The sequence below is a fragment of the Zeugodacus cucurbitae genome, chromosome X (genome assembly GCF_028554725.1).
Source record: "Zeugodacus cucurbitae isolate PBARC_wt_2022May chromosome X, idZeuCucr1.2, whole genome shotgun sequence".
Classification (NCBI taxonomy): domain Eukaryota; kingdom Metazoa; phylum Arthropoda; class Insecta; order Diptera; family Tephritidae; genus Zeugodacus; species Zeugodacus cucurbitae.
Window position 1 is genome coordinate 28300924 of NC_071672.1, and position 20177 is coordinate 28321100.

Below are 20177 nucleotides of genomic sequence, written 5' to 3' on the forward strand. Positions count from 1 at the left end.
TATACTAGCCGTTTAAAACTTATAAATCTTCCCACACTCACTAGTCGCAGAGAAATGCTAGGTATAATTTTCCTTGTAAAACTTTTGAATGGTTTAGTTTGTAGTTCATTCCTTTTGTCTGATATTAAGTTTAATGTCCCATTGCGTTCATCCAGGCAGTTTAGACCATTATTTCTAAAATCTTCTAGAACAAATTTTGAGTTAAATGAACCATTCTGCCGAATATGTCATGATTTTAATTCGCATTCCAGCACATTTGATCCATCTGACTCAATATTTAGCATCAAAAAAACTATTTTGTCTTCTCTTAATAAGTAATATTCAGAAATTTTTAACTTTTTGTTTTTATAAATTTTTAATTCTCAGCTGTTGAAATGTTTGTTTCTGTAGCTGAGCAGTTTGAGAACCGGACGCTTAAAAATCTCTTGCCTTTCTAGACTCGGCAAATTCCGCTCGCATGCGGACTGCGCCCCACGCGTCGGTTGGGCGGGAGGAGGTAATCGTTTGGGTTAATAATAAATCTCCCTGAATTTGACTTGAATCGTATAGATTAAATCATCAACATCGGTATTTTTGACAGCTAAAATTGCGCGTGCACTCAACCAATCGTAGGTACTTATAATTTTGGTCAATGTATTCAGATCGTCTTTCGTTGAAGTGAATAGACAAATGGCAGGTGGAATTGATATCAAACCATTGAAAAAATCAACCGGAATTTGTCCATTTACAATTTTTAACAGTTCTTCTGTGGTTTTATCCTGTTGCAGGAACACTCGCATATTCATGGTCAATCATATGGTTTTCACGTACCGCCACAAATACTACGACTTGAGACATTCAATTCAGCCGCCGGTGTTGATTTTGGAATAACAGGAAGTATTTGTCGAAAATCGCCAGCTAACGGTATCATTGCGCAACCAAAGCGACGATTATTGATCCACAGATCTTTCATTGTTCTGTCTAGAGAATTGCACTTATCTCATACTATCAGTTTACAATTCATCACTTTTGCCACAGCTGATTGCCTTGCAAACAGGTGTTTCATTGATTTGCATGTTTAACGGAAGCTTCAGTGCCGAATGTGCCGTTCTTCCAACTTCTAGTAACGTTGCAGAAATTCCAGTAGATGCGAGAGCCAACGCAATGCCTTTTTGAAATTGTATTGTTGACAAAATCAATATTATCTGTTCCGCCGTTATTGTCATCATAAGTATAATTCTTTTATTATTATCTTTCTAGCAAATTTTCAATATTTGTTTACTTTTTCCCTGTACTTCCACGGATATTTCAATACTAAAACATATAAGGAACGCCTAAGTTTGGGTGCAACAGAACATTTTATGCTCTTGCAATTTATTGCTATAGTTTTATTAAGATAACACACAATTTTATCCATATATTCGGCATAAAGTCCAATAGAATAACGAAAATCATCATATATAGTATAATAGTTATCACATAAACGGTACTCACGGACTTTTTTAAGATCATTAAAAGACAAATAATTCTTTCATACATAACTTTTTTGTATCTTGAATCGCTTTCGCAGCGCAAGGAACGGAAGCCTTCAAAGATAAATAATTTCTCCCGTTTTTTATACATTTACCACTGTTTCTTCGCTCCTATTGGTCGCGGATGCAGCGTGATGCTATATAGCCTATAGCCTTCCTCGATCAATGGACTATCCAACACAAAAATAATTATTCAATTCGAACCAGTAGTTTCGGAGATTAGCGCGTTCAAACAAACAAATAAACAAACTCTTCAGCTTTATAATATTAGTATAGATAATTAATGATTTTGTTATTAATTCTCATTTGGGATTTTGGTAGAACTAACGGAAAATAGCTGGTATAGTTTCTGGGCTTTTGTGGGTCGCAGTACTGAAAGTGCACGTGGAGATATGGTTCGCAATATTGGGTCTTTCATCCGTGATTGTACCAATAACATTCCCGAAATTGTGCAAGAGGTATATATACATTGCTAAATTATGAATGTAATGTGCAAGAAAGGGATGAACGTTCACACGTACACAAGAGTTTCTTGTACTTTTGTCCATTCGACCTTAAGAATCGCATAAAATCTTTCATTGAAACTGCTAGTACCGCTCCCTGGCTTTTCACCGAAGAATTCGCCGGTACCTGTCTTGCAGGGCCGTCCTTCGATTTTACATTAATAATTGCTCACAACAAATAAATGGCCATAAAAAACATTTTTTCTTTAATAAAAACTGTTAGATTTCAAATTATTAAAAATTGTGTACCAACAAAATTCTTTTTTATTTGTTTTGTCAAACTGTCACAAAGAAATCAGCTGTTTCGAATTGAAATTCGAAATCAAATGAAATCGCACGAATTGCAGAAAACCTAAAACAAAAACAAAATAAAACAGAAACAAATAAATTTGTGTACTGTCAATGGCAACGCATCGAAAACACATGATGTCGGTCAGAACGACTTTGGTTCCACAATCCACAAATTGTGTTTTCAAAATGTTTTCAACGTTGGTCCGAACATATTAATAGGCACTCTTTAGTTGCTCATTCAATAATGGAACATTTCTTTGTACTTGCTGTTCCAAAGTTAATCTGTCCTATGTACGCTCTCGTTCCAATTTACGATTCAGTACATTTCTGATTTGGCGTTGCCATATGAATTTCAGTCAATAGTTTGCCACTCATAATATTTCATTGTACAGTACCCTGCAAGACGAGTATAGAAGAAAGATTGTATTATTTTTTGGTCTCGCAGCAGGTAAAAAGTTACCACTTCTCTCTTTTACGGCTTGTCGGTGTGATTATCTTGCTCGCTCTCTCTCATTGATTTTGGTGCCAATGCTGCATATGTCTTTCTGTTCTAATTTTTCTTTGTTTGGAAAGGCATATGTCACTCTGTGTTTAGCAGAGCCCCCTGTAGGATTTTTTTTAATCAGCCATCTATCAGTGGAGACGATTGGTGACAGTGGTTTGATTTATAATTTTCAGGGTAACCCTTTAATCACAGGTATTGGTCATTTGTTGGGTCACCATTTCGTTACTTAAATTTGGTTCATTGGTATCCATTGGTCTTCATTCTATAGGTCACCTACTTTTCCGTTTAAAAATGAAAAATTGAAATTGTTTTATTTTTATTTATTTAATTGTATGAGGTATTTACATTTATAAATTAGTATGGTATTTTACATTTGTAATAATTATAATACATTAATTTTTAAATTAGCATTTCAGTAGAAAGTAAACTTTCATTTTTACAAACGTTTTACGGCTATCATTTATACATTGACAAAATTTACATATTTTACATATAAAGTTAGTATTATTTATTAAATTTTTATAATTTACAATTTCACAAAAGTTTTAAGTATTGTTTTTTTTTGTATTATACAATACAAAATAAATTTCACTACTATTACGATTGTTGCATATATGCGTACATTCATTTGTATATAGATACTAATTTAATAAAATTTTACATTTATATTAATAAATTGAGTGCTATTGCTTGCGTTCAAAATTTATAAATTATAAATCACAATATTGAAAATGATAAATTGCAAGTTCAGCCTAATAATGCCTCCATAATCAAATCAGGAGCAAGATGAACAACTTCGGCGCCTCAATGTTGGTTTTAGAGATCTGTTAATTACACGACTCTACAAAAAAAAATTTTCTTAGTCCTAAAGTTTATTTTATGATTTTCTTATTAATTCTGAACAAAAACGACAAGAAAGTGCCATCTTTTCGTATAAAGTTTGCTTTTGTAAAAATTATAGTAATAATACTATATTTGGAGTTAATTAAGAGATAGTACCTATGAACATAAAAGAAAAAGTAAAAGTGTGCACGTTTAAATTATTTTTTTACTTTTTTGTAAGTTATTTTGATAGTAAAACCTAATTAAAATGTTTCTTTAAGTGATTTCATTTTCAATTAGAAATTAAAACCACATTTTTTTTTTAAATATTATTAAAACGGTGTTTTAACGATATATTGTTATGGACCTTAGTATTTAATGCATGCAATGTAAAGGATTGTTTGCCCTGAGACCGCAAATGATCCTAAACGAATCATAGCTAAAAAACAATATTGTTTGCCCTTGAGATCGCAAGTGATCCTAAACTAACAATAGACAAGAAATCCTGACCTTGAATCTTCTTCTACTCCAGTTTCACACGATTTGACACGACCTGTACCTGAGCCATCGATAAAATTATCGCAAAATAGTAGCTTATCTCTTAGTTCTCATAAAAGTAATTCCGATAAGGAGTTTTTACCGACACCAGAACAACCAAAACCTCATTTCGTCACCACAGACGATTTTAATGATTTGATTAGAGATTTTAATTTGCCAAAAAGTAAAGCAGAGCTTTTAGACTCTCGCTTAAAACAGTGGAATTTGCTTGATGATGTTAATATTACGGATCAGAGGACTAGGCATGAAACATTCTCAACATTTTTCACAAAAGAAGATGGACAGAAGATTTTAATGATTTGATTAGAGATTTAAATTTGCCAAAAAGTAAAGCAGAGCTTTTAGACTCTCGCTTAAAACAGTGGAATTTGCTTGATGATGTTAATATTACGGATCAGAGGACTAGGCATGAAACATTCTCAACATTTTTCACAAAAGAAGATGGACAGAAGATTTTAATGATTTGATTAGAGATTTAAATTTGCCAAAAAGTAAAGCAGAGCTTTTAGACTCTCGCTTAAAACAGTGGAATTTGCTTGATGTTGTTAATATTACGGATCAGAGGACTAGGCATGAAACATTCTCAACATTTTTCACAAAAGAAGATGGACAGAAGATTTTAATGATTTGATTAGAGATTTAAATTTGCCAAAAAGTAAAGCAGAGCTTTTAGACTCTCGCTTAAAACAGTGGAATTTGCTTGATGATGTTAATATTACGGATCAGAGGACTAGGCATGAAACATTTTCAACATTTTTCACAAAAGAAGATGGACAGAAGATTTTAATGATTTGATTAGAGATTTAAATTTGCCAAAAAGTAAAGCAGAGCTTTTAGACTCTCGCTTAAAACAGTGGAATTTGCTTGATGATGTTAATATTACGGATCAGAGGACTAGGCATGAAACATTCTCAACATTTTTCACAAAAGAAGATGGACTTTGTTTTAGCAACGACATAAAAGGTTTGTTCAAAGAAATTGGCATACTTTGTGTTTCTAGCGAGTGGCGTTTATTCATCGATAGTTCTACTGTTTATTTACATAATGGAAATAAATTTCCATCTCTTCCAATCGCTCACTCAGTATATCTTAAAGAAAATTATGAGCTTCGATCAACGTTATCAAGGCCAATACAATGAAAACATGATGGGATACTATATTTGGGGTTTATTAAGAGATATTACCTATGAACATAAAAAAAATAAATGTGTTCACTTTTAAGTCACTTTTTGCTTTTTTTGTAAGTTATTTTGATAGTAAAACTTAATTAAAATGTTTTTTTAAGTGATTTCATTTTCAATTGAAAATTAAAACCACATACTTTAAAAAATATCGTTAAAACGGTGTCCTAAAGAAAAAAGCAAACCTTTTCATGGTATATATTTTTTTCGTCTAATTAAGACCTCTTCTTCTTCTTAACTGGCGTAGAAACCGCTTACGCGGTTATAGCCGAGTCCACAACAGTGCGCCACGCATCTCTCCTTTTGGCGGTTTGGCGCCAATTGGTAATACCAAGTGAAGACAGGTCCTTCTCCACCTGGTCCTTCCACCGGAGTGGAGGTCTCCCTCTTCCTCGGCTTCCACCAGCGGGTACTGCATCGACCTAAACAATGGAAATTTACTGCTTTAAAGTTATGGTCAAATTTTGTGTTGACACGTGTTATCCATGGTGTAAATCCAAGGGCATCATAGGAGACACTGTGTTTAGCACGTCGAAAATAAGTGTTAAAAGTGCTACTCCAAAAGTCCGATGTAATTTGTAGTACATCATCCGATGCCTGAAAAATATTTAAAGTTGGTTAGAAATAATTAAAATATCTATATTCGTAGAACAAACCTTGTTATTTGCCTGTTGCGTTGTGCGATTTTACTTTTATTGTGAATTTGAATATGTATAAATTGTTGTTGCTGCTACACCATTTGGCGATTATCCACCAATATTATAAACATGGGAAACATTAATACCAACTCTGTTAAATAATAAGAATATCATTATTGTTTTGTCTTAGTTTTGCAAATAAATTCGTTTCAATAATACCTGTTGTTGTAGCATATTTTGTGTTGTATTTCTAGGTGCATGATATTTGTTACTTCCTGACACAAAGGACTACGAGTGCGTCTTCCATCATACGTCGAATTTGTAATGTACGATTGATGAACGATTGCCGTTGTAAGCCTTGAAGAACTGCTGGTAGTTTTCCCCGCACCCATACCAAGTATAGCTACCTTCCTATATGGGAGTATATGGGTGGTATCCAGCTTAAGCTTTCTCCGAAGTTTGCAAATATCTGAAAAGGATAATAAAAAGATAAAAGTATATTCCAACAAAAGATTTCATGTTTAGTATATATGTACATATATAAGGTGTGATATTATCAGGGTGAGTTGATGCCACTCTACTACCGAGATTGCCATTTCACTACAAAAAGTTACTATAGCGTATGTGTTGGTAAAAGCTGAAAAACTTTGTATGTGTAGTGGTGTATGAGTTAGCTCCGTCTTGTAGGGTACTTTTCGTTTAATTGACCCTATGGTTAATTGGTTTCCCCGTTTAATAGAACGGTGTTATCGGGCAAAAAATATAGCATATGAAAGCCCATGTAAATTTTCTCGGATAATTGGACTCGGTTAATTGATTTTCCCGCTTAGTGGGTTCATAATATATGTCATCAAAAATCATTTTCCTTTTAAATTTCCCCGGTTAATTTCTCCAAATAATATTGTTGAAAAAATTAATCTTCTAATCAACACTGTACAATTTTTTAATAATAAATTTGAATAACAAATATATATATCTTAATATATAAAAATCACGTGTCACGTTGTTTGTTTTCGATGGACTCCTAAACTACTGAACCGATTTTAATGAAATTTTTAACACTGTGTGCAGTTTGGTCCAACTTGAAAGATAGGATAGTTTATAACTCTCTTTATAGTCGCATTATTTATTTATTGCACATTATTTGTTTATTATTAGCAAAGAGCCATCCACCAGTTGGAGGCGCTAAGTGCGCTATGTTACACTAGATGGCGCTACACTTCTTTCTAAATTTTCATGGATTTAGGCTGTCATAACAAAAGCTGCCACTTGCTAAAAACATTAAATGAAAATGAGTTGTTTGAAGTTTATACTATTTGTGGTAAAATTATACGAATCTATGACTTCCAATATTCTAAATTTAAGAAAAAATCACATACAATTTGTGAAATAAATAAAGTTATGTACATATGTATGGTCAGACAAATAAGCAATGCTGCCACTCTTTTCCAGTAAATCTTCCTCGAATTTGGGAGATTTCAGAGGAATTTAGGAAATCGCAGAGTTGCAAAAAAAAATTCATTTATTTGCATTTAGGTATAGAATTTTGTATGGCTAATGCCCGGTTTCACAGTCCATACTTAAGTTGTGCCTAAATAAAATCTTAGCTAAGTATTGTTGCAAACTGAGTAGTCGTTTGCGTTTCACAGTCAATGCTTAATCTCTATAAAATTTTATTATGATATATGGCAACGTTATGGGCAACATATGTTTTACAAATGTCATTCATAAAAATATGTTTGAAATATTTAAATTATAACAGACAATACATAAATTTGCGAGGAAAATTATGTCAAAAATAGATGAAAACAACAAAAGAACCCCAAATTTCAACACTAGCGAGTCGGAGCACCTATGGAAACTGAAGGAAAAGTATAAGCTGTTATTGAGTGCAAACGAACGGACACTTGCCCTACGCTACGAAAGATGTCGCTGAAAATTCAAAGCAAATTCAAAACAAAAATCAGCTGTTATTTAAGCATTGCTTAAGCCTCCCATTTTCAGTGCTTAAGCATAACCTAAGTATGGACTGTAAAACACTATTTGCCTGTTTTATCTTAAGCACAACATAAGTATGGAGTAAAATTATAAATAAATGTCCATTTGTGGGTTAGATTTGGATAATCCATGTTTTTCCCATGGGCAATTATATGTTGCTTGCTCACGTGTGGGAAAACCATCAAATCTATTTGTGTTAGCTCGAGACAGGTTAACTAAAAATATTGTGCACCAATTAGTGCTAAGTTAAATTAAAATGTTTATAATTCAAAAAAATAAATACTACTATTAAAAATTAAGAATTATCTATTCTAAGATTATAAAATAAAATGTTACATGTTATCAACTAACAATTTTGAAATTAACTTATTTGTTAAAAACTTGAATATAAAATCAAAAATGAACTATTTTATGAAAATTTGTGCGTATTATCAACTCTACGAAAATTTTCATCAATAATTTTAAAAATTTTGACCTCAAGTTCAAATCTCAATCCCGTGGATTTTTATACCAGATATATACTAAGGTTTCCGTCTTTATTCATAAATAATAATTTCACTGTAGTGAATAGTATACTACAACACAGCAAATCTAAAAGTGAGGAAATGTTCATTCTGACAATTCGAATGATTCAAACCGATTTATCGTTTAAGTTCAAAATTTTACAGTTTCATATGTACATACATAGGTATGTATGTGTCATGTTAGCTTGTTGGAGAGCCATCTTCTTTATTTGTTTACACGCTACACAACAAAACAAATCCGTAATAGTACCAAGAACAGTACTGAAAGTGAACATGTAATTTTGGTTCGCAGTTTTGGGTCTTTCATCCGTGATTGTAAAACGATCATGCACAGAATTGTGCAAGAGGTATATCTAAATTGTTAATTGATGAATGTATTGTACAAGAAAGGGATGAACGATCACATGTTCACAATAGTTTCGGGTAGTTCTGTAAATTCGCCCTTAAGAATGGCATAGAAACTTTCATTGAAACTGCGGGTACCGCTCCCTGGCATTTCACCGAAGAATTCGCCGGTACCTTTCTTGCAGGGTCGTTACACAATCGTGGTGAATTCAGAAGATTGTTTAATCGAAGCTTTTATGGTGGCATACCCGCAATATCTAGCGCATTTATAAATATCAATTGGACAATTTTAACTTTTATTTTCATCAACAACAATGTTTATTGATTTAAAAGGCATTAGCTCTCCTGACAACTGTTGTATCTTGAAGTTAATGTCGTCAACAACAAAGTCTTACACCATACTATCAAATCAACTTTTTTTCTGGGTATTGGACCAAACTATGTTTAGGGATAGATTGCGTCATAATTAAAAAAAATATTCGAAATATTTGGCTTCGAAAAAGTACGAAAAGGGATTTTTTTAAGTTGTTAATTACAGTTACTTAATAATCCAAAATTAGGAAATAATCTAAATTTTTTACCAATAAAGCCTTTGAAAACTGCTGCAATTAGGACATTATGGGACCCTAGACAGATTTAGTTGCCCTAATTTCAATTCAATTCGGTTTTCCTATGGTTGTACATATATTTTTTACAAATAGATTTTATATAAAAATTCAATTTTACAAGAAAAAATCTGGTCTAACTTGTTTCATGAACACCTTGCAATATTTCTGTTTTTATTTAAAATTCAATAAATATGTATCACTTTGTATTTTGCTATAATGTTTATATATATTCATATATATAAAAATAAAAATTTTGATTATGTCTTCGTTGAAAATAAATATAACTTTATTGCAATTGGATAGAGTGAAATGACGATTTGCAGATTAACCTTTTCTTCGCGATCTATTTGCACACTTGACGAGGTGGCGAAACAAAAGTTTGCTCGTTTGAACTGGCTCTTAGTGCATATAAAAGTCGTACATATGTATTTATTTGATTGCACAATGACATAAATCCAATACAAATCTGAGAAGGTGAGGTGCTACAAAAGCATTCGGTATTCAATAAAGCAGTGTCAAAACAAAAGTGAAATAAAAATAATTCGAAATATAGCTTAACAATTGTTAATGACACTAATTCATAGTCACAAATAAGTGTTATTAAAAACTGGTATTAATATGAAAATGCATATTAAATGAAAACAATTAAAAATGATTCAGAAGCGCAGTATGGGAACAAACGTATTAGCATCCAACTAAAGTGCAGTCACCAAGTGTAAATCAGTTTCAAATACATAGATATTAATGTGAGTTTAAATAAATTAATATTTGTTGCTTGAACCGTAACCTGTTATGTATAATAAGTGATATTAAAGAACTGATATGTAAAATCTATATTAAATGAATATTCTATTTGCAATGATTCAGAAGAAGGGTCGGCTTTAGTAAACTATCCCAGGCTTTCGGTAATAAAATGTGTATCGTTGGAAAGAGGAGGTTCTCCAGATTAAGAATATATATATATATATATACATATGCAGCTGCAGCTGACTTATAGTTTTCGAGATATTCGCACTTAAAATTGAAAAAAGTGCTACTTTTATCTTGAATTTTCACAATATGTACTGAATATTTTAATTATATTATGCACTTATTTTATACTTACACTTCACCACATTGTTTCTGCTTATTTATTTTATAAAATTTATCACGAAAATAGATGTAAATAAATATTTAACATTTTACACAAATCTTCGTATAAAAAATGTAAAAAAGTGTTGCAGGTTGACAATTAATCAGTGTTGCCACATCAAATATTTTGTAAAAATTAAAAGAATAAAAATAAACAGAAAAAAGAAGGATTATACCCCAAATACATAAACCATAATGGTGTTATGACTAATGCAAAATCTTTCGGTATTACCTTTTCTTTGATAACCCCCCCCGGTGATGGCCCGACCAGGGTTATTTTTTTAAAGCGCAGCCGAAGGCCGCCAATGCAGAAAGTAGTTCTTTGCGAAAGAACTTTTCATTTCTCCTACTTATAGTACATAGAGTGAATATCATAAACACTCTTTATATTATCTTTATGTAATCTTTTTATAGGGCATTTGTTTTCTGCATTTGGGGTATTTATTTATTTTGGTTCTTCTCATTCGTTTGCAAAATATCTGATATGGCAACACTTATTACTTGTCAAGCTGCAACCCTTTTTGTTATTGTGAAAATTAAGAGATTTGTGTAAAGTGTTACCATATCACATATTTTGTAAACGAATTATAAGAATCAATAATGAAAAAGAAAGATTATATCCCAAATACAATAAGCAAAGTAGTTCCTCGCGGAAGAAGTTGTTATTCCACCACTTTGATAATCCCCGGTGCAGAAAGTAGTTCTACGCGGAAGAACTTGTTATTCCACCTCTTTGATAATCCCCGGTGTTGGGTCTTTACTTAAGTACTATTTATAGGATATTTGTTTTCTTCATTTTGGGGATTTTATTCATTTTGATTATTTTTATTCGATTGCATGTGGCAACACTTATGTTCTGTCATCTTGCAACCCTTTTTTTAATAAGGAAGACTTCCTCTCCCCAACGGTACCTTCAGGTCACGGCGCTAAAGAAATCGGAATTGTGCCACGTTTTGTTTGGAACTGACAGGCTCGAACCATAGGGAGGGGGGTTTTAGAGGAATCGGGTTCGTTTAGCATGCAGAGATGTTGGGCCACGATTTTAGTTACTAAGTCACTAAGATTTGAAACCATTTTTATGTTAATTAATCCAAACAAACACTTTTTATTAAATAAAAAATGATATCTCGCACTGTTTACGAGATATCGAGCGTTGAAGTGATGTGTTAACAGCAGTTGAAGTGATGTGTTAACAGCGTTGAAATTCAATTCGGTAGCCATGCCTCCTCGGACCGGGAGAGGTGCGCGAGCTATTTTAGCCGACAATTTATACTGCACCCCCCGGTTGACAGGGCTAAAAGGCGTGTCACCAGACGGCTGCGCAAAATGCAAAACAACTGCGTGCCACTTGTTTTCACCAGTGGAGAGGTGCAGGATGTCATTAGGAAAGCTAAGTTCTCCAAAGCCATCGACCCAGACGGAATCAATTCTTTGATGTTAAAACATCTAGGTTCAACGGGAGTTGAATATCTCGCCAAGGTACTCAATTTGTCGCTAACCACTCTTAAAATACCCGATATGTGGATGATCGGAAAAGTGGTTTCATTACTGAAACCTGGGAAAACCGTCAACCAAGGGGAGTCTTATCGCCCGATAACTCTCCTTTACCCAGTAGTGAAGACATTACAGTATACTCACGTACCAACTGAACCTAGCGAAACATCAACATGGTTTCCGTAAAGTGCACAGCATTACCACAACACTTAGCGTCATAGACGCCCAGATAGTTCATGGCCTTAATCAAAAACCACACTGTAAGAGAACCGTCCTAGTGGCGTTGGATCTGTCAAAAGCTTTTGACACGGTGAACTTAACAATGCTGCTAGAAGATATTGAGCAATCAACACTTGAGGAAAGGACAAAGAAACGCTGCTGGCCACTTATAAGGCTATCGGCCGGCCGGTCGTAACTTACGCGGCACCGGTATGGTCGCCTGGATGCAGCGGCACGCAGTAGAGGAAGATACAGACGTGTCAGAACACCGCACTCCGGACAGCTCCAGGATGCCTCTTGATGTCACCAGAAGCACATTTGCACAATGAGGCCACTATACTGCCTATTAAGGAACTGCTTACCAACCAGTTTCTACTAGTGTATTCATGTAGTGAGTTTCTGGAAGCAGAACCGCCCCCAGGTGCATTAAGAGGTCACTACTACAATACGTCGACGATCTTGAACAATACACCGACCAGACTGTGGGCGCAAACAGTTTCAGACACGCCCTAAACGCCATTCACAGTGGAGCTATTAACACCTTCCTTGAGTCCCTTCCAGTGAATGGCGTCCTTTGAAGCAAGCCACCACCTTTAGCATACGAAGAGCTCGAGTTGCCGCGTGAAACCAGAGTGACCCTTGTGCAACTTTTGGATATTGTAGCAGGTTAAACTCCTACTTATCCAGACTGAACCCCGACATACAAAATACATGTTCCGCATGACACTAACCACCTTTTTTGCATGCCCAACAAACTCCACTCATCTAACACCCCTCTCCCTTTGGTCCGACCCCATCGAAACAGCATGTTTCCTGGGCCTCCCGTCCTGCTTTCCGTTCCGGCAGGGATAGATAATCGTTACAACAACAAAGAGGTGGAAATGGAAAGTTCTTTCGCGTAGAGCTACTTTCTGCATTGGCTGCCTTCGGCCGCGCTTCGAAAAAATAACCGCTATAATCCGATATTTATGTGCGAATTTCTCGTAAGCGGTCTTAAGCGGTTTTCCACAGAAATAGTGGAACAGTTCGGAGGTTTCTCAAGCTTGTTAATTTTTAGCATATAGATGCTAAGGTCGCTAGATTGTTTATCAGACTAACGCTGGCTCATAAAATCGACTATATCTCCGACCATTCTTTGAAGTCCGTTGCAGTTAAATGGTTAGAAACGGTTTGTTTCCGGGCGGCTGTCATGACCCTGGGTGTGAGGCAGTAATTTATAGCTGGAGGTTACTGCAGCTGTAAGTACCGCACTTCGGTATTATATCGCGACTCTGGGTTTTTTATTGAAAAGTTATTTCATTTGAAAAAGGCTTTTTTTAAATCGGATAATTGGAAATATTAATTTCCCGTAATACTAAAAAAAATGCACATAGTTATTTTTAATCTTCCTTTTAGATTTGAAATGCTGCCAAAGAAAGATACACAAATGGCGCAATTGAGGTCTGACACCAATTTTCCCCAAAGTTCGCTAGGACACAACAGTGCAAATACAAGTGGAGCGAATGCAGTGCACGCAAATTTGGAAGATGAGGAGGAGGGTGAGGTATGTATATATGTTGACTACAATAATTATAGACATTACGAAGGTTTCAAATGATGTTCTGTTTCCTTCCACTCAAATACATTACGCACATTCATTCACCTCATTAAAGTGATTTGTTAAGACTCTTAAACTACTTTTCTAATTCTTGTCTTGTTTTTGGGACAACTTTACCCAAGTGTCGAAAAAGATCTCAAATCTATGAATATGGTCTTGACACATGGTTCTTATTTTATATTATTTCTTTTGTCTTGAAATGAAGAGACAAGTTGAAATCTGAATATCTGTATATACATCCGTGCAAGAGATAACTTGAGTAAATCTTCAGATATATTGATGAAACCTGGTAAGTGTGAAGCTTTAAAGCGCTTCAACCAAGTTTCAAATTAAATTATAAAATATATGGCTTGGTGGATTTGGCAAAAAATAATTTATTTTGAGCTACCCCTGCGACCAAACTTAATTCGAGCCTTTACTGTCAACAATGGGATCGTGTCAGAGAAGAAATTGCCCGGAAGTGGTCTGCCAATAGGAGAAGTGTATGTTTCATCAGGACAAGGACAGGCCACACATATTGATAGTGGCTTGATATAAGCTGCGGGAATTCGTTTTGGAGGTTCTTTTGCAAATTTTAGTTGAAACTTCAAACCAAAAAATGTGAAAATTTTACAAAAATTAATCAGCTGTAACATTTTAAACGTAACAATACAATCAAGGTTGTTTTATGAAAGTGGGATTAAATATTAAAGTGGAGATAAGTCTTGATGAATCTGCTTCTGACAGAAGCATTATTTATAGTATGTAAATTTTTACACAATCATCCATCCTTTCACAATTGCGTGAGTGCATCGTTTATCACATATCCTCTACTGATAACGCAGTCTTTTAAAACTACATTTTTTTATTTTACGAAATCTTATTCACAGTTCTTCGATGCCATCAGTGAACCAGAAGACTTTAAGTACGATTACACTTTCCCAGGTTCTATTAATAATTATTTGTTTGTGTGTATATAATTGTAGTATCTAAAGGAAGCCTGTTTGTATGTATGAATATGAGAATACAAGTTTTTTTAGGTAGAAATCTGACTGCGAGGGTGGTTTTGCTGAAAGCACTGATAGTGGAAGGTGTAGCGAGTCATAAGAGCTCATGTAAAGCGAAAGATAATCGACAATACAATCAAAAATCCATAACGAAGTTGAAATGTGCAATATTAATTTTGTTGGGTGAAATTCAGTCAGCCAAGACCGAAGCCACACTTTTCAATGCACATTAGAGGCAGTCGATTGAGCATAATTACTCTATAACCAATTAGCCTAAATATGTCAAATTTAGAAGAACGACCTTAACTCATTAATTTCTACAACAACTAATATTTCTAGTGTACTAGAAAAGAACGCGGTAGTTGCTCGATTAATTATGTGGATTTACGTTAGTTCATATAAAAGTATCACTCATAATTTTTGGAATTATCTCTTTATAACTAAAGTACGTTTGGAAGCGGTTTGTAACTTGTACTTTCAGTAATCAATAACATAAAATCATATAAAATAATCAGAGAAAATACAAGTCGTTGTTTACTCGTAATCCTAATAGATCTAGGAAAAAGTTGTTCGTGGTAAGATTCAAGAAGTTTTATCATATATATATGTGTATTATATTATAGTATGTATGCACTAAATAAGACATCGTTTGAAGTTATTTGTAAATTTGCATACACGTTATATAGAGAATTTGAAATGGATTTAGAAAATGCGCTGGAGGAAGCCAAATTGGCCATTTGCTATTTCTTCAACAACAAATTCGATGAAGCACGTTCACTGATGCAACCATACGCGCATAGCAGCATGTACCACTCAATGGGCCACGCTGTCTTTATATTCCTCGAAGCGATATTAACATTTGAGCAGCGACACATTGCCGAAGCCGGGGATGAGTTGAAGAAATGCTTAAATGTATGCCAACGTTACAAGCGCAAAAACACGATTACACAGTCCATCGGGAAGAAATTCAAGCGGGTATGTAAGTTATAATTCCTTTTAATATATCTAAATATGTACGGCAGTATCGCGAATAGCTGAGAAGAATAATTAAGAATCTACTGCCAACAAAATTATCAAAACAAAAGTAATGCATGTTAACATTCTCTGCAGACGAACTACACCCAAATCTCCGATTTGGAAGCACACGCTGAATTGTGTTATGCGGAGGCGTTACTCCTACGTGCACTACTCACATTCATTGAGGACGAGACTTTGACGAGTTTGATACGCGGCGGTATGAAGATACGACATTGTTACAATAGCTACAAGTACGTTTCGATATACATATTTATATTATCTGCTACCGCATTAAGTTTACTAATCCCCTTTTAAGAGAGTGCGCTCAAATACTTACACGAAGACAATGGGAGTCGAATGTATCCAAGGTGCATTTCGAGAGCGGTGTGCGCATGGGTGTTGGTGCATTTAATTTAATGATCTCTCTACTACCTTCAGGTGTTATAAAAGTCTTGCAGTTCATAGGATTCTCTGGAAATAAGGTAGAAAGTAGTATATCATCAATCAAATAACAATTACTCATCAATTGGCTTATTTTATTTTAGACTGCGGGTCTAGCTGATCTCAACACCGGCTATCGGTTATCCGGTTTACGTCAAGTGCTTTGTGCAATGACCTTGCTTGGCTATCACCTTATAGTATGTTATGTGTTAAGTCATCAAGGAGGTGATCTAGAACTGTGCCATAACATCCTTGAGGAACAATTACTTTTATATCCGCAGGGTGTGTGGTTTCTTTTTTTTAAGGGACGACTAGAATTCATGAAGGGTAATTTGGATGAAGCGCAGTATTGGTACAAAAAATCATGGAAATCACAAAACGTCTGGACACAGTTCCATCATCTCAGTTTTTGGGAGTTATTGTGGGTAAACTGGTTAGTAGTAATATATGTGTTATTTGTGTTTTGTCGGCCAATACCGTCATTCGTATATTTATACAGTTGAAGTACCCTTCAAATTAGAGAGACTTTGAATTAATTTTATGAAATTTGACTTCCATTGCCAATTTAAGAGTTCGAGTTATAGAAGTTGAGCTGTATTTTCATTTATGAATAATTAACAAATTGTTAACATGACAAGTTCATTTAAGTGGCAAGATTCGCAACAGTTTTAGTTACGTTAAGCAGCTTTTTGGGTCAAACTAATTGACTTATGTATGTAATAATATTTACCGTCTGTAAAGTCAAATAACTCTAAGGGCTACATTACAAACTAATTGACTTATGTATGTAATAATATTTACCGTCTGTAAAGTCAAATAACTCTAAGGGCTACATTGTCAGCATAGGCCGAAACTCCACAGCCTTGATTTTCAAGTTCCACCACCCCATCCAGAGCAAAGGGAAGAGAACACCAACTTGCGCGGTATCACTATTTACAGTCCGGAGCACATGTGCGCTACCCTACAGTTCTATGCGGTTCATGCTGAGCAGACTAGTATAAGATATAAGATGCTTAAGATTTGCTTCGATACCAAAATCGTCGGGCGCACTAATGACCGCTTGCTTGTTAGGGGGTACAGTATAACCCATAAAGAATTAGGAGGTTTTCGTGAATTTTTTTTAAGAAATTACTCGATCGAATATTTCGAAATTTTTGGACATAATAAGGTATAATTTCAGCTATATTTTGAGATTTTTCTTTTAACTTTTTTTTTGCCCAAAAAAAGGTCCCCAACTGCTGATATGATGGTGATCGAATGAGTACCTGAAAAAAATCAAAAAGGTTATTAAATTTGAAGGTATTTCCTATACAATGACCTACGATTTTTGAAAAACATAAAAAATTAACGAAATGTCGTAGTTCCGAAAAAAGTGTCGTTTTTTAAGGTAAAAAAATTGTAGAAAATTGTAGAATGCCAAATCGACAATTTTCATATATAAATATATTCAATAATACTCAGATTCAATTTGAAGTCGATCGGTAAATTTCTCGTTGAGTTATGATCTCAGCAATTTTGAAAAATGTCGTTTCGAAACAAAAGGCTTGTAAAGTTCCAATTATGGCGGTTTATACCTGATCGCGATCGGTCTTTAGAACACTGCCATTCAAAAACTTTTCAAGATGCGACCTTGCCGATTTTACAGGATACTTTTGAAAATATAAAAATCGATTTAGGTAGGAGTTGTAGGAGTAGGTTTGAGTTTCCTTCATCAGCTGGATTTGACAGCTTTACGGGGGGTAAGGTTTGACAATTTTTTTTCATTTTTTCTCAACATTCAACATCTCAAGAATATTGTGTTACAAGTTTTAGGTCATTCGGAGAAAAACCTATGAAGTTACAGCAGGTTGAATAACGGTTTCTCCAGCTACCTGCGCTGAGTGTTCAAAACTTTGAATTGATTTTTCCAAATATGTCATTTTTAAAGTCGGTGACCAGCCTACAGGAAAAACTACAGCATCGATCGTTTTGAAATTTTGAACAAATATTCTACATATATATAGCTAACGAATGACGTCGAGTCCAAAAATTTCAATTACTAACAATTTTACAATAACAAATAGGTCGATTTTTTCGTCTAAAATCGTAATTTTGGCTTGAAAATGTTACCAAAAATTGAAAAATTTAAAAAAACTCCACGTCAATTGAAAGATAAACTAATAAACTAAAGAAAGCATTTTGATTTTTTGGTTTTGGATGATCCAGCGATGCTGTAGGCTGGTCACCACACAAACACTTTTTTCGAGGTGCCTGCAGAGATCGACGATAAATCCGTTATTCCTCGGTATTTTTCGATAAAACTTTTTTTAAGTATCCTTCAAATGTTGTACTTTCATATAATAATAAGCATTTTGATTTTTTGGTTTTGGATGATCCAGCGATGCTGTAGGCTGGTCACCACACAAACACTTTTTTCGAGGTGCCTGCAGAGATCGACGATAAATCCGTTATTCCTCGCTATTTTTCGATAAAATTTTTTTTAAGTATCCTTCAAATGTTGTACTTTCATATAATAATAAGTAAAATTAACCTGCAGCAATAATTTTTTCTAAAAAAATTCATGAGAAAAGGTCTCTTTTCGACGAAAAAAACCTTACCTTTAACAACTCACTTGTTTTTATTGGAGTTCTATACATTTATTTACTTTACAGTTGCTACTTATTCTATATACAAATTTCCTTTATTATATATTCAGTTTGAAGCTGGACTGGCGGGAGGCGAAATTGTACGCCAGCTATTTAGTGGAGCACAGCAAATGGTCTCGTACGATTTACTCCTATCAGCAAGCGGCTGTAATGCTAATGAACGATGATCTCGACGACAATGAGCTGGAAACCGTTGAGTCTCTAATGCATGATACACCAAAGTATAAGCAAAGGATCGCCGGAAAATCACTACCTATGGAGAAATTCATTTGTAAGAAGGTGGCGCGATATTTTGCGCAAAATCATTACCTCTGTCTTCCAGCTGTTGAGCTGATGTTTGTCTGGAACGCATTCAAAGTGCTTAGCAAAAATTATCAGCTAGCTGACGGTATTTTTCGCTTAATCGAACACAAAATGGCACAGTTGGGCCATAAAAACGGGAGTGATATTTATGCATATGATAATCAAGCATTGTGTTTTTTATTACGTGGCGCTTGCTATCGACAAATGAAGCAGCCATTCCTCGCATTGCAGTAAGATTTTAATCGAATCATTTATAAAATTATTCCAACATTAACCCTGTCATCTTTTAAAGAGATCTTGAAGCGTGCATGAACTTGCAAAGTCAAATCAAAGAAGACACATATTTGATAGCCTACGCCTGCGTGGAATCGGGACTGGTGCATGCAGACGAACAAAATTATGAATTGGCTATCACCACAATTGAGGAAGCGAAGTAAGTATATTTTATTATACCATTAACGACAATAAACGACAACGCTGAACTATATTTTTTATCATAATACGAGTAAAATAATATGCTTCTGAGCTTTGACCCAAATATTCTAATGAGTATATTAACAAAAAAAAAAATTGTATTATATAATTGCAGGAAGAAATACACTGGCTTTTCGCTGGAGTCACGCCTACATTTCCGCATACATGCTGCGCTTATGGAATTTAAGGAAAAAATGAACTTTAAACATTAAGTTGGAAAATTGAAATAAACATATTTATGGAGATTTGGTTAAAAAATTAAATACACATATTTTAAATTATTTTTACTACAACGTACGCGCAAATGCCGATACACGCGATTTCCCAAGTTCTACTGTACCTATTCACCTGAACATTTTGAGGTTGGAATCATATTTTTTATACTC

The 20177-nt window shown here is 34.4% G+C and overlaps 1 protein-coding gene and 1 long non-coding RNA gene across 8 annotated transcripts in view; one reads left to right on the top strand and one right to left on the bottom strand.

Annotated features, from left to right (window-relative positions):
- The window catches only part of LOC128923057 (uncharacterized), a 30721-nt gene extending 11615 nt beyond the window's left edge, over nucleotides 1-19106 (bottom strand). Inside the window, exons 1-6 of one of the 6 annotated variants that reach the window (XR_008472138.1) lie at nucleotides 18967-19106; nucleotides 10848-17634; nucleotides 6229-6478; nucleotides 6028-6160; nucleotides 5794-5968; nucleotides 4826-5593 (exon numbers count right to left, since the gene is read on the bottom strand). This is a non-coding gene — a long non-coding RNA (uncharacterized LOC128923057). Of the gene's footprint in view, nucleotides 1-4825; nucleotides 5594-5793; nucleotides 5969-6027; nucleotides 6161-6228; nucleotides 6479-6545; nucleotides 6944-7004; nucleotides 7752-9813; nucleotides 9832-10589; nucleotides 10748-10847; nucleotides 17635-18966 lie in introns of those variants that run through there. The other 5 variants (XR_008472136.1, XR_008472139.1, XR_008472137.1 and 2 more) reach the window with 5 other exon arrangements.
- On the top strand, nucleotides 13426-20054 carry LOC105220467 (tetratricopeptide repeat protein 39B). Of its 2 annotated transcripts, XM_054235423.1 has the most exons (10): nucleotides 13426-13566; nucleotides 13724-13871; nucleotides 14795-14829; nucleotides 15598-15886; nucleotides 16022-16179; nucleotides 16245-16410; nucleotides 16474-16802; nucleotides 19065-19547; nucleotides 19610-19750; nucleotides 19907-20054. In XM_054235423.1, exons 1-10 carry the CDS (start codon nucleotides 13484-13486, stop codon nucleotides 20001-20003), a joined length of 1929 nt encoding a protein of 642 aa, XP_054091398.1. In that variant the 5' UTR covers nucleotides 13426-13483; the 3' UTR covers nucleotides 20004-20054. The 2 variants fall into 2 exon arrangements, with proteins under 2 accessions (XP_054091398.1, XP_054091399.1); XM_054235424.1 differs by lacking the exons at nucleotides 13426-13566; nucleotides 14795-14829 and having other exon boundaries at nucleotides 13730-13871.
- The last annotated feature ends 123 nt before the right edge of the window (nucleotides 20055-20177 follow it).